The sequence below is a fragment of the Actinia tenebrosa genome, unplaced genomic scaffold, assembly GCF_029948245.1.
Source record: "Actinia tenebrosa isolate PJP-AT-01 unplaced genomic scaffold, QUT_ActTen_1.0 PGA_scaffold0__85_contigs__length_37466705, whole genome shotgun sequence".
Taxonomy (NCBI): domain Eukaryota; kingdom Metazoa; phylum Cnidaria; class Anthozoa; order Actiniaria; family Actiniidae; genus Actinia; species Actinia tenebrosa.
Genome location: NW_028292569.1, coordinates 7274727 through 7289831, shown reverse-complemented (window position 1 = coordinate 7289831; position 15105 = coordinate 7274727). Strand labels below are relative to the sequence as shown.

The 15105-nt window shown below is 35.6% G+C and overlaps 1 protein-coding gene across 4 annotated transcripts in view; it reads left to right on the top strand.

Moving 5' to 3' along the window:
* Positions 1 to 15105, top strand: part of LOC116308782 (uncharacterized) — a 43625-nt gene that overhangs the window by 12964 nt on the left and 15556 nt on the right. For all 4 annotated transcript variants that reach the window (XM_089028158.1, XM_031719288.2, XM_031719273.2 and 1 more), the window contains 5 exons: positions 4105 to 6246; positions 11839 to 12090; positions 12711 to 13434; positions 13917 to 14320; positions 14707 to 14782. In XM_089028158.1, coding sequence (XP_088884284.1) covers positions 4153 to 6246; positions 11839 to 12090; positions 12711 to 13434; positions 13917 to 14320; positions 14707 to 14782 — 3550 coding nt within the window. In that variant the 5' untranslated portion in view covers positions 4105 to 4152. The remainder of the gene's footprint in view (positions 1 to 4104; positions 6247 to 11838; positions 12091 to 12710; positions 13435 to 13916; positions 14321 to 14706; positions 14783 to 15105) is intronic.

Sequence of the window (15105 nt, the reverse complement as noted above, 5' to 3'; positions counted from 1 at the left end):
AATATTTCCAAAGGAAACTTTGAAATTTCGCGGAGATTGTTTCTGGAAATCTTTAAGATCGAGTTTCCAGGAAGCATTCAAGAAATGCATTTTAGCTCATATTCTATCTGAGAAAAGGTGTTATTGATAAAGGAACTATAAAAATCTTGGAGGTTGTTCCTGGAAATGTTAAACGGATTGGATTTCAGGACGTTTTATGACCCTAGAAAGAATGAAATACCGTATTAGGTATTAATCCAAGCACATAAAGTCAACCAGGAAAAAATATGAATTCGTCATAGCTATTAAATGGTGTTTGTTATGTCATCCGCAGAATAAACAGCTCAAAACAAAATGCTTTAAATCTGAGAAGAATTTAGTTAGTGTTGTTAAAAAAACACATTTACAAATTATTGGAATATTTCGTAAATTGGGGATAAGTCGGTAATTTCGTTAGTATAAAAGAATTTAGTTTGTATTAAAAAAAAAAACAAGCGAAGTTTACGTACCAATCTTTTTTGGGATTTTTTGTAAGTTGGCAATAAGTCGGTAATTTTGTTGGTATGAGGAGACGGACGGTAAGGCATAACACGCGAAATAATTTTAGGATTAAGGTGGCTGCCTACTTTCGAAGGTTCGATTTGAGCACACGATGTGCGCGCGCTCAAAAACCGCTGAAAAATCTACAAGATTTTATTGAAGAACCATACTCGTTTTGAGCTTCAACAGGGCAAAACCCTCAAATTTTGCACGGGACTCTATATTGTTTGATAGCTCATTCGAAAAAACTCCTAAAAATCTGTCATATCAACATTTTAGGAAAAGTTTAAATCAGTAACGCAATAGATTTTTGTAGGGATTTTTGTTCGACTTTATGAGATTTTTTAAGAGCACTGAAACTACAAAATTTGACAAATCAATGTATCTGTTTGTCTTTTTGTCGAAAATATCCATGTATTACTTTAGAATGATTGACTAGCCTTCATTCGTGCAATTATATAGTCTGCAAATAACTATTATCTTATGAATCTTAATTTTTTTCTAATCTCTTCCGTTGGCGCAATTTTTACTCCAAAATCTCGTGCGTAGGCTTCCATTAAATGCTGATTATCTCGAAAACAAGCTCGGGACACCCTATTTTTCTTTCCAGATTTGGAATCAGCATTAAATTTCAATTCGGAAAATCGAAGTTTAAAAAAAAGTTTAAATCAATTTCCAAAAGTAGGTGGTCACCTTAAAAGAGGGTAAGCGCAGAAGATCATGGTGATGCTTTGCCTCTTCTTCCTTGCTTCCTTGTAGTGTTAGAGTGAAAACCAGCTGAGATATAGGTAGTTAAATACGAAAATATCTCAATACATTTTTTTGCTATTTGGTGCCGGTTTTAATATTATTGGTGCCAAAATATATGGGGATTTTTGAAGCTTTAATTCCCGAAATCTCCATTTCTACTCGCAATAGCCTTTAAAGTTTTTGGCAGAAACTTGGCAACGCTGTGTTTTCTTCTGAATATTAACATTTCAAATTTTAAATCAAGCTGCAAAATTTGGAATTAGATGATATCACACATCGTACGGTAATAAAAGCATTCTCTACTTTCACATCCCCATAATACTCTTGCGTCTTTGGGGGGTAACCAGAGGGTAAAAACCCACTTATTTTGCTGAAGGCCGATCAGACAATGTTGAAAATACCTTGTTCAGTATCCAAAAATAAAATGAAGAAGTAAAAAACAGAAAAAGATAGAAGCTTGAAGACGTTTAAGGTAAATTTTAAACATTTTTTCGTAAGTCAATACATTTTCTGTAAGACCAAAACTCTTGATGATCTGTACACGCAAAAATAACTTGGAATAAACTGATAATCAGTATTGTACAGATAAAAGCAGGTATAGTATAAATTCAATTAAGAAACCCTTCAATTTTGGACAGTCTTTTGATTGGCTACCCCCCAAAGACGCAAGGCATTATTGGGATGTGAAAGTAGAGAATAAAAGAAGAAATACTCGATGGTCTCTTGTTTGTGTTCATCTGTAGAGGATTGCAAAGTTTCACTGGACTTTCGTGTTCATTTGTGCGGGCTGTAGGCTTTCGTGCAGGAAGGAATGTTTACTTGAAACATCGGTTTTCATTAAAGTGCCTATGACCCCTAACTCAATGTTTTCAGCATTGATTCTACATGAAGTTAAAAGTTAAATAGTAAAATATTTTTATATGATTTGAGTGATGCATCTTGGAGATATCAAGGTTTATACTTCCAGTATGCTAATGAGTGTGATGTCATAGTAGGCATTTGGGTTTATTTGTCATCATTTTTAAATCAAAAAACACTGATTACAAGGAGAAAACAAATTTGCAATAACCTTTCTAGAGTGCAAACAATATAACCGTGAAACTTTAGTAACACTACTAGCACAATTTCATGCAAATTCCATTGCTTTCTATTGTTTAATTAGCACTATTTTGTACTATTTAGTAATTAGTGTTTCACGGATTAATTGTTTGAACTCTATAAACCCTGAGTAAGATAAGTATGTTTTATACAGGATATTTTACTACCCCAGTAAATTTTCGTATGATGATGATGATGATGATGATGATGATGACGATGATGATAATAATAACTTTATTCTCATATAGCGCCATTTCTATTTTTGTCCAATGGCGCTTTACAAATTACACATTACATTGATGTTGTAATCGAGCAAAATTATCCAACTGAAACCGCCAACATCTGCATTTTTCGGCTGTAAACTGCAAGCTTCCGTTCACCAGATAATGACGTAGTTCTGTATGAAAATCACTCTTGCTACATACGTATATATGATTTCACATTTGCGTCAACATTCAACATTCAACATTCAATTAATTTGATTAGAGCTTGAGCCCCCCTTAGTGTTGTTCGCGTGATTGTAACTTTTCCTAACGGATTATCATACAGTATGATCTGAAGAGGTTGAATTTAAGTTAAACGAAACTAGTTTCCGCTGAATATTTATTTGTCGTTTTGGCGTACGTAAAATAGATAATTCAAATTAGGGATTTATACCTAACGAAAACAACTTACTATGATTACAAAATCTTTTGAAGTCTCGGCTAAAACAATTTCGTCAACAAAACGCACTGAGTCATAATTTCAGGGCAAAGTGTCGCTGGACTTTCGTGTTCATTTGGCTGCAGGCTTTCGTGCGGGAAGGAATGTTTACGTGTTTCCTGTGAAACACCGGTGGGTCCAACTTTGAAGAATGGTGTTGTAATCGAGCAAAATTATCCAGCTGAAACATTTCCTATTATGATGATTATTTTAAAACTTAATGAAGACCGTAGCAGGATTAGTTTAGTATCTTTTCCTATTAACTAAGAACTTAATGAAAACCCGGCCAGGATTCTCCAGATAGTTCATGAACTTTTTCTGCCATTTAACTTGTTTATAAGGCACACTTGATTTTGGCCCAGTTGATCAGCTCTAAGTACTATTACTACAATGACCTGCCTAATACGGGCACGACCCCTTGCTATTGCGGACATTTGTTTTTGTCCCAGTGGATTGTAGTTACTATTACTACAATGACCTGCCTAATACGGACACGACCCCTTGCTATTGCGAACACTTGTTTTTGTCCCAGTGGATTGTAGTTACTATTACTACAATGACCTGCCTAATACGGGCACGACCCCTTGCTATTGCGGGCACTCGTTTTTGATCCAGTGTTATGCATTTACAATTAATCAACCTGGTCGAACGACAACCTGTTATTGTTTGTTCCATTGATTGTCCTTATCGATGGGGGGTTTGATTATATTTTGTTGACGCGAAATGAATATTTTCGTTTCGTGTCAAACGACGATGTTCATTCAAGCCAGTGATGAGTAAAAAGAAAACATTAGCATATTATGCAATGCTTACAATTAGCAAAGCTTTGAAACTTTCATCCCTCAAAAATTTCAAATCGTTATCGTACTATATCTATATTTTCCTGTAAATGATTTTGTCGTTTAAGACTTGTTTCCAACTGCTTTGTTCAACTTTACATTCACATCAGATTGTTTGCATGTTTTCGTGTTCGTATGACGTCATTGGAGTTATCAACGCGTTAAATTTTATAACCTGATATTACTCTGTTTTTAGTTAATAGACGTAATATGCAGTGACCGGCAGACAATATCTGAATCCAAAATGAATCAACATCGATCAAGACCTCGACAAAGATTTGAAAGAGAAGAAGCCCAACGAAGATTATATGTTGAAAATGCAAGGAACCTTAGGACAAAGAATGTTTCTCCTCAGCGATGTTTGAGCAGTGATTCCCCAAAATTCGCAAGACGTAATCGTTCGGCTTCGAATCCTGATGTAACTGAGTTTTGGAGGCAAGGAACTGATAGCAATTTGGCGTCACGTTATTTTCAAAATGACCGGGATTTCGAGTCGGAAGGATTATCTGACCAAGAAGTCAGTCAGTTTGAAGGAAAGGGGGGGAGCCGTTCCTATGTATCAGCAAAGAGAAACGTTCCAAGGCCAAAGAGTTCTGAAAACTTTCATGAACCTATAAAAACTAAACGATCACGGTCGTTAGAAGAGATTGGCAAAATCCAAGATTCTTCAAGAATTTACGAGCCTATAGAACAGTTGTACAACTATGCCCGAAAGAATAATCCTAGAAACAGCTTAGGAAATGCTTCCAGAGACTCAGGTACTGGTTACTCTAGACCTGGTTCACCAAACTTATCGCGTTCACCCGACTATGACCACCTTTCTCCGAGAACACCACCGAGAGACTACGACCCCAATCGCCGTCCAAGCTACCCCGTCATTTCACACCATCCCTACGAGGTATGTAATCCGAATAAGATACCTAACAGCCCTTTACTAACGAGAAAGAGATCTAATTCTTATGACAACTATTTATCAAACGCGACTGATCAATATCCACGAAGGACGTCAGGCGCAGATCAGTATGAGTCTCTGGATGTACAAGCTAGGTCTCTAACTGAAGGCTCCCATGCAAGTAATGATAACCGTAGCAAGAAAGATGATTATATAAGAGTTCCAGGACCAGGTCATGAAAACTGGATTATGAGAAGAAAATCTTTATCCATGGACCGAGGAGAACAAGTACAACAAAACCGCGAAAGACCCAATTTTACTCCACCAAGGAGGCCCGCGCCAAAGCCTATAACTCCGCCAAGATCCCCAAGACCGAAAACAATTCTGCCAAAGCCACCCGTACCAACCTCTAGAAGAGGCTCCAGAGAAGACCTAAGCGATGCAGGAGCCAAACAGGTATCTAGACCCAAAAGTCCTAAACATGACAAGCAGAATTCAATGGATTCACAAAAGTCGGACAATGCCTACGACAATATAAGGGACGCTTTAAATAGTTTACTGCCTCAACAAGGATCTCAACCATCATCACCAAACGAACAAGAATCCTTGCCCGATGATGGAAGGCCTTTGGGTAACAATTTAGTTGATCTGCCACATATCATGGTCCAGCCGGGAACTCAACCACCATCTCCCAACGAACAAGAAAACTTGCCTGACGACAGAGGGCCTTTGAATGACCATTTAGATGGTTTACCGTCCATCATGGTTCAACCGGGAACTCGACCATCATCACCCGACGGACAGGAATCCTTGCCCGGCGAAAGAAGGCCTTCTTATGAACAAATATATCGCTACCCCAATGAAAACCAAAACAGACCTGCATCCTTTGACAACTTTGGTAGACAAAGCTCCGGTGGCGAGAGCCCAAATGAGCCTCCATTTAAACACTCGCCATCTTTCTCTAACGGGAGTTTACCTATGGGGTTTAGCCAAGGTGGATTTCCTTCGTCCCCATCAATAGCGGATACATCTATCTCAAGGGAAACCTATAACTCTAACTTATCAAACTACAGATTAACGGTAGAGAATAGAGCAAATCAAGAAAGGGAGGCAAAAGAGGAAGACGAATTCTGTACCAACGTATACGTTATAACCACCAAATACATCGCAGTCATACTAACAGCGCTTTTGGTCTTATTCTGTGTAACGGCGAACAAAATTTGTCTACTCGTAATTGGAAATGAATACAGCCTTCTTAAGGACAATAACACATTATTCAAAGCACATCAAGCCGATGGCAAGGATCGATCGAAATATTCCAGTAAAGAATCGATTGTGATAATGCTGGTAATCATTTTGATGATCCCGCAAGCAATCTCTTTGTTTTATGGTATATGGGGAAAAAAGAAGAGTCAAAAGTGGCCAAGGAAAAGTGCGATTTTATGGGTAAGTAGAAACTTTTCAAATATAATAAATAATAATAATAATAATAATAATAATAATAATAATAATAATAATGATAATAATAATAATAATAGTAATAATGGAAACTTCATTTCATATTTTGTTTTACATTTATAATCGTAAATCGCACTACAAATAGGTAATTTACAATTGACTACTTCATTTGAAATTGAAGACACACACAAATAAGCATTTACACACAAAAGCAAACGAACGAAGGGAAAAAAATCTTTATTTCAAATGCTATAGGGTGTAACAAGCACGGACTTGATGCTAATTACTCGTTTTTAGGCACTTTGACGAAGAGATCCTATAGGCATGTGTTATGAAATGTTAAAGCTTTCTGCTTGAGTTGGCTCTATTGATTAAGTCCATTCTCGTAGCATAATGCCAATCTTTATCAGTAAATCTTTCTGAAGTTATCAACTCACTTTTCTCGACCCTCACAACAGGTGACTTTAATAATAATAATAATATTATACATAATTAATATAATATTAAGAATTTAATAACCTTAATAACTGATATAAATATAAACCAAATAAGCTTGCAAAGTAAAATAATGTCATATGTGTTTAAGCAAATCCACCACGAAAGCGGAAAAATCGTTCATCTGGAATCAGAAATAATATATTCAGAAGAATTCATGATTTCGTTTTGAAATCATTTTGACATCTCGGCATGATTTGGCATTAAATTAAGAAGCCATTTTTCAAAGGAAGTCATAAATAATACAGACAAGAAATACCAATATTGGGTAAATAGGATAAACTATAACAAATATGACTTTCTATTTGAGAAGAAAGATTAACACAACTTTCAAATCTAGATAAAAACTGTCACAACACAAAAGAACACACACAAAAAAATGAGAATTTTTCTTGATTGAAATTAATTTTTCATTTCATATAAAAGGTTATTTAAGTTTTATACCCCATTCACACCAAGGCTTAAACATGTTTTAAAGTGGTTTAACTAAACAGGTTTTAAAAACTAGCTAGCTATCTACGAACACTGCACAATATTTGGTGAAATAATGCATGTAAACTATCCTTTGTCTTGCTCTGACAATATTTTAGAAAGTTTCATTATATTGTAGGTTTCTAGTTTCTCAATTTTTTTCCTAATGAAAACATAGTTTAACTAAACACGTTTAGGTGTGAATGGGGTATTAGATTTCGATTCAAAGATATCTTAGTTAATAGCCAGATTTGTTAAAGGTGTTCGGTATTATATAGAGTAATTACGATTTTGAGACGACAATAACACGAAATATTGACGGCTTCTTGGGAGAAAATATATTTTCTTCCAACGCCGTCAATATTTCGTGGTATTGTCGTCTCAAAATCGTAATTAGTTTTGTATCGCGATTCTAAAGAATTTATCACACAAAAAAGGGAAAAAAACTGACCGATTTTCGTTGATTAAAAGCGAAATTCTCCTTACGAGCGATCACTATGACGCAAGCAACAAGCGTAAAAATTTGACGCGCGCGCGCTCAAGCTTTCGTCTTCGTCGATCGTTAGCCAATCAGAAACCTTAATTTTGAAACGACAATACCACAAATTGTCGTCTCATCAAAAATATAAGAGACTATTAAGTGAATCGCGATACTATTTAATGTTATTGAAATATCGTGTGTTAAGTTTCTAATTAACTGTGTTGGGATTAAACAAAGGAGAGTAATAAGAGAGAACTTACTATAGGAATTGATAGAGAATAATCACGGAAGGTGTGCAACCTAAATAGTAATATACATAGCCGATTAACGTAGTCTACTTTTAGATTAGAATACGAAAAATGTAAAAATGACCTTCCGGTTAGAAAATCAATTTTTCATATTTTGGTCAGAAAATATAAAATATATACAGATCTCGCCCCGTCAACGCTTTTTTGAAATTGGAGTATATTTTCATGATCAACAAGTTTCTAGAAGTATTCGTGCGAAAATCAGCTCACGTACTTTCACGGTGTTGTGGTTTCATTGAGATGTAGCAGAAAGCGTTGACTTTCTTTGTTCAGTGGGATGGAATTTTAACCTTCTTTTACTAAAAGTCTGGAGCAGAAGGTCAGACAGCCTTTGGAAATCCGAAAAACATTATCCTTAAGCGTAGACATGTTATTTTGAAAACGAGCGACGAGCCTTTACACACGTTATCTTCCATAAGAGTCTAGATTCATATTTGTCCTGTTGCGTGAGTGACTTCAACGGACCAACAATATTCAATGTCATTTAGATAAACCATGGTTCAGCTATTGGTATCTTAATCAATAATAATAATAAATAATCTTAAAAACCTTCATTTTTTATCGATACTCTGAAACAACCTTTGCGCTGATCTAAGTCAGGGCACGGGCGTGACAGATTGAATGAGATAGCTGTGATCTGATCTGATCAGCCCAGAGGTTGTTTCAGGCGATCCTATGATAATAACGAACTATAATTAAGGGATATAAAACTCATGTCTCTGTACAGTAATATAAACACGCTGGGAGCTGTAGCTGTGTTTCTCTTGCTCCTCAAGTGCTCTACAGCTTGCAGAGTGTTTATATCACAGCACAGAGACATGAGCAGCAGTTTTATAATGCCTTTTCAAAATATTTTTGAATGATTTTGAGTGTCTCTGTCCTGATATAAACACTGTAGTCAGCCAATCAGTGCGCGCGTTATATCTCAATATTTTATAATTCCTGATATAAACACGGTAGCCAGCCAATCAGCGCGCGCGTTAAATCTCAAATATTTTTAATACAATATAATTAAGAAATATGCTAAATATATAGATAGACATATCAGATCTTCTCATGTTTATGTTATATTCATTTTCTGATCAATCAAGTTATATTTGTACACAAATTATAATAATCTTATTTGATTAAATTGGAACATTTAAAACATTATACCCGTTGCCTATATATGACCTAATTAACGAGCTGAGAGGTATGAATATTCTAATTATTACTCTGAGCTATAATTATTTGTATAGCTTTTTTATAAAATAACTGTTTTAAATCTCGAATTCTGATTGGTTGGGAGCGCGTGCTTTATGAGAGCACACAGCATTCCTATCTAAAATAACGGTTATTGTCATTTGTTTTTTATAAAAGAAAATAAAAAACATGTCTGCTGTGCTGTGTGGAGTTATAAAGCACTTAGGGATGGCAAAACACTCGAGAAGTGTCAAGAAGCACTCCGCTACGCGTTATGCTTCTCTTAATACTTCTCTCGTGTTCTGCCAACCCCCGCGTGCTTCATAACTACACACAGCACGTGCGCGTTTTTTATTTCTTCAAAATATCTTGTAGTCCATATATTTAACTGTGACAAGATGTTAAAGTCAGTGTGTTCCAAAAAGAAAAATCATTAAATATTCAGTTATACGGTATAGTTCCTTTCAGTTGAAACGTTTTCCTCATCAAAACATTCTTTTACGTAATCAATATGAGTGAATTACGTAAAGGAAATACCAATAGCGCAGCGCAACCGTGACGTCATAAAGACGAAGACAGAAGACAAAGGCGAAATTCGGACAAACAAATTTACAAGTTTACTTTCAGCAGATAATTTTCACAGCCGATCGCAGTTGATCTAAGTACATGGGTTATTATTGTAACTTTAAGTAAAAATAATAAAATCGGTTCGTATAATCCTCGTAGCGGTTAAACAGAATGCAATGTTTGTCCGAATCTTTAAGCTATTTTCAGAATCAGTGCGCTGCGTTATTGGGCACTTTCATAATGGCGTCATCTACTACCACTATACAAAATCCATTGAACACAGTTTTGAATAGTTAAATTAGCAGCTATTTCCTTACTATTCTTATAATGGAATACAAATTTGAAAAGGAAGAAAATTAGAAAAGTATTTTGGTAGTGCAGTAAAATGACGCCATTATGCAAACGGCCTGTTGGAATGCGGAACGTCTTTTCATTTGACTTTGGTCATTGGCTTGAATCATTTCGCTAAATTTAGCAACACACTCGACAAGTTTCCACAAGCCTTGTCACTTTGATCAACTGAAATTGTTTGACGGCTTCTCCAAATATTTTGGGAACACGGAATTTTCGTTTTAAAAATAAATTGTTTCATAAGCAAATTGTATAGCAAATATCTCTTACTTCGAAAGTTAAATAAGTATCAAAAAGGCAGTGAGGAGCTTATCTGCTTTTGATTTAATACAACTTTGAAATTTTCAGTTTTCTCTATTTATTTAACTTCACATTCCTATAACTTTAAATTTGAAACTTTAAATCTTAAATTTTCAGTTTAAGTATGTATAATAATGCAATAACTATATAAAAAATAATAAAGGTTTTTTCACATTTGTATATTTATGATTAGTATTTACGATATAATTATAATTTTTATTGTATTTTTCATGATATGAGCATTCTATTCGTATACATTAATTTCATTTTGTATATATACATATTTATTATTTGTGTAAAGCGCTGTTGATCTTCTATTGTGAATAGGGCTATATCAGTAATAAATTATTATTATTATTATTATTACTATGATTATTATTATCATCATCATCATCATTATTATTATTATTACTATTATTATTATCATTATTATTATTATTACTACTATTGTTATTATTATTATTATTATTATCATTATTATTATATTATTATTATTATTATTATTATTATTATTATTATTATTATTATTATTATTATTATTATTATTATGTGCAGTACTAAAACGTATAGATGCAAAAAATCTATGACCTGTATAGGGCGCACAACGTAACCTATACAGTCTAAAAGGAAACTAACTACAATATATTTAAATAGATGTCCCTATAAAATCATTGTCTTTAAAATGGTTCGGAAAAAAATGTATATATACAATCAGTTACAATAAATTTCTAGCAACAATAAAAATCTCTATATTCTATAATTCTGTAACAGTGTCCTAAGATTATAAATATTATCATTTTTTCTTTATTTATCATTATCTTTTATCGTATAATTATCCATAAAATACCTATATTTCTCCTTTTCGAAAAACTGTTATTTTCACATGTGAAAATATCGTTTAATCTGTTTATTTAAGCTATTAGTTTACAAATAAAAACTTTTCATAATAATAAAAAGCTTATTAAAGTGATTTTATGGATAATTAATTTATATAATAAACAGAATATTACATGGAGGCTTGGAGATACGAAATTTATCTTCTCGTGTTGAAAATATTTTCAACACTCAAAGATAAATTTCGTATCTCAGCGCGCCCATGTAATATCCTCTATTTCTTTTAACTCATTTTCTCGGATAATTAGTTAGTAAATATATGCTAGAGGCCTAACAAGCTTCATGTAAAACCTAGGCCGGAGGTAAATAAAGTTTATCTATCTATCTATAAAGTAAATTCGCGGGTTGTTTCTCTCGATATCGTCATAGTGTAACTAATAATGATAAAAGACCATGGTGCTGCCATGTAAAAAACGCAACAAAAAATAGTATTCTCTAGAGTATGGTGGTCTAAAATTGGTAAACATTGAAGTCTCTCGTATGCTATTATGAAAATGTTTATTTATTTATTTATTTATTTTTCTATAACAGATCATCTTTGGTGGAATAATCGAAGCTTCTTGTCTTTCTTTTCTATGTATTTACGTCCTAACCGTACTAAATATCGAGCCAAGTCTCTTTCTACTGTTCATCTCTGGCTTATTCGTTATTCCAACGATTATTCAAATATCTCTATATGCCAAGAGATGGGAAACCAAGAAGGGCAAGATGAGGATAGTCACATTTACGATTGCAGCTGGGATGCAAATAACTGGATTGATTTTACTTGTTTACACCAAAAAGGTGAGAAAAGGGGCTCTTTCTTGGTGTTGCAAGGCCACAGGGTCACCAGTTTCCTAAAATACAATAGCCAAAGATTATGAATTTGAAGCTAAACACTATACCCTGCAAAGCAAAAACCCTAACCCAGAATACAATAAAGTTTGGAACAACAAGTAAGACCCAGAAAAATTTGTACACAACATAACCTTCAAACAACTTTCAAATCTTAGTGATACCTGAAACAACCTCTGGGCTGATCTAAGTCAGGGCATGGCTAACTCACAGATCTAACCCTGAAACAACCTCTGGGCTGATCTAAGTCAGTGGCAGGGCTAACTCACAGATCGAACCCTGAAACAACCTCTGGGCTGATCTAAGTCAGGGCATGGCTAACTCACAAATTGAATCCTGAAACAACCTCTGGGTTGATCAAAGTCAGGGCATGGCTAATTCACAGATCGAACCCTGAAACAACCTCTGGGCTGATCTAAGTCAGGGCACGGCTAATTCAAAGATGGAACCCTGAAACAACCTCTGGGCTCATCTAAGCCTTGCAGGTTTATGAGGTAAAGAAGGAACAATGAACCAACCCAGTTTTGGTGTCATACTAGATTTACTATAAATATCTTTTTTTTTCACAGGAAATGATGGAAACAACAGCCAAATTCGCAATCCCTATCACCATTGCTCTGTTATCGATCGCTTGGTCCCCAAAGATCCGGAGACTTCAGACAAAGCCAGTGACTCCCGTTGCTGCTGTTGATCCCCCTGCTCACCATGGATCATTCGAAGACTTTGACTTCGAAGACGATGATGAAGCGGTTTCAGTTGCCCCAAACGTCACACTAGATTCCCCTCCTCCACCAAGGAAACAAGCAGCGAGAGAAAAGGCCGCCATTGTGATGGCTTTAGTACAACTCATAACAACACCTTTGGCATCGGTGATATTTTGCAAAGGCCTTGGGATAGTTGATTTGGATAAATTAGGCGAAGGTTTTGATTTAATATCCTCCGACCACCCAGCATTCTACTTCTTTCTAACTCAGATATTAGTGACTTTCATTGGGTATCACATGGCGTGGCTTGCCTGTTCCATGTACGCTCAAAGACCGGCTTTTGCTCTACCCCTGACGTTGGCAACACCTTTGGCTTTGATTCTGATAGAAGTTCGAGGCTCTTGTGAAAACCACAGCTTTATTCCTTTGAGATGTGGTCCACAGGAGGGAGAAGAGCTTTATTATATGATAGCCGTTGCTGTTCTTATGCTAACGGGGCAGTTTTTATCCACTGGTTACTATGTTTGGGCCAATATGGGCTACATCATGGGGAAAGCGTCTCATTTGTTTTGGCTCCCATCATACACAGGTAGGTAGCTACACATGCACATTTAAAGGGGGATTTTGGGCTAGATTGGTTTTTTTGGTTACTAGGTTAGGGTTAATTTGGGTTACATCATGAGAAAATAGGGTAAAGCGAATCCCGGGGGGAAATTTGATGCCCCTTTTGGGCTGATTGCTCCTCCAAGAGAGATCAATTCTTACTCGTAAAATGCCTCCATTCAAAATTCACTACAAATTGCTCCATTTAAAGGACTATAGACCCCTCGCAGCACGTCAGAATGCAGCTCAATTTGGAGGTCATAACGATAGGTTGCCAATGCTCTTTAGATCGAAATTTAGCTGCTTTGACGCCATCTTATTTAGCTTATTTAGACCACGTGTATCACAAGGACCTTGAACGAAATAAACCCAAACCGTAAACGGCTATAAGACCAATTTCCCTTTAAAATTCCGCCTATCTCTTATCTTTGTAAATTTGCGCTAATTTGTTTTCTTCGAAAACCAAAGGGATACTCCTTGAACCATTTCTCCTTCTCAATCGACGAAACAAAGTGACAGACGACAAGCACGTGGCCTCTAAATGCCTGGCACGTGACAGCTACGTGTTCATATGCACCACGATGTACCACGAGGTCCAACAAGAAATGGAGCAACTTCTTTCATCAATACACGACATTGACGACCACTTCAGAAACGCGGGCCGGCACGTGGAGTCCCACATATTCTTTGACGGGTGTATCAAGGCTGAGGTAATGAATAGTTATATTTTACAGCTGGCATCAGTGGTGGAATACACTCTTAAAGTAAAGCTGGCTGACGTGACTAAAGTTTTGACACCTTACGGAATGCAGCTTAGGTGGACCCTTCCTGGAGGTCTGCCTGTTACCATTCACCTCAAGGACAACACGAAGGTACCTCTAAATTCAAAGAATTTAAAGCGCGCGCTCAAGTCTCTGTTCTTTGATATAAACGCGCTTTGATTCTGGTAGAACTTCGAGGCTCTTGTGAAAACTACAGCTTCGTTCCTTTGAAGCGTGGGAGGGAGAAGAGCTGTATTATATTATTATTGTAGAGCACGAGAAAAGCAAGCTTAGGAATTTAGGCGCAATTCCCAGAGTTTCAGTTAGTCTCAATACTAAGACGTAAGCAGCATTTTTATATTGCTTTCATAAAATATTTTTTGACGAGTTTCTTTCCTCCGATGTCACTGCCAGTACTAACAGAGTTTCACTGACCTCTTGAACTTAATTTTAACTGCTGTTCTTTGTCTAATTTTTTGAATTGTTTTGTGACACAGGTAAAAAACAAAAAAAGATGGAGCCAGGTGATGTATATGTCTTACATCTTGGACTACAAACAACGCATTTACAATGGTAATTACCAAGTTATTTCTTTTGGACAATGTAGTTAAGTTTCCAGTCCAGACCATGTGTTACTTCCCTGAGAACCGTTTTTTTTTTTTTTGAGAATTGAAGGACGTCACGATGCAATCAAAACGTTTTTATCACTAAAGGATTGACAAAGCCTAACATGGGAAAATATCGTCCCAAACTTTCTTTCATGTGCAATGCATCACCTAATCGTTTAAATATTGATTTAAGTTAAGTTGCAATGTCATTGTCTTTTGATTCTCTTATGATTCCTAAGCCTAAAAAAAATTATGATTTGGATTCGGACAATGACAAAACAATAGTAT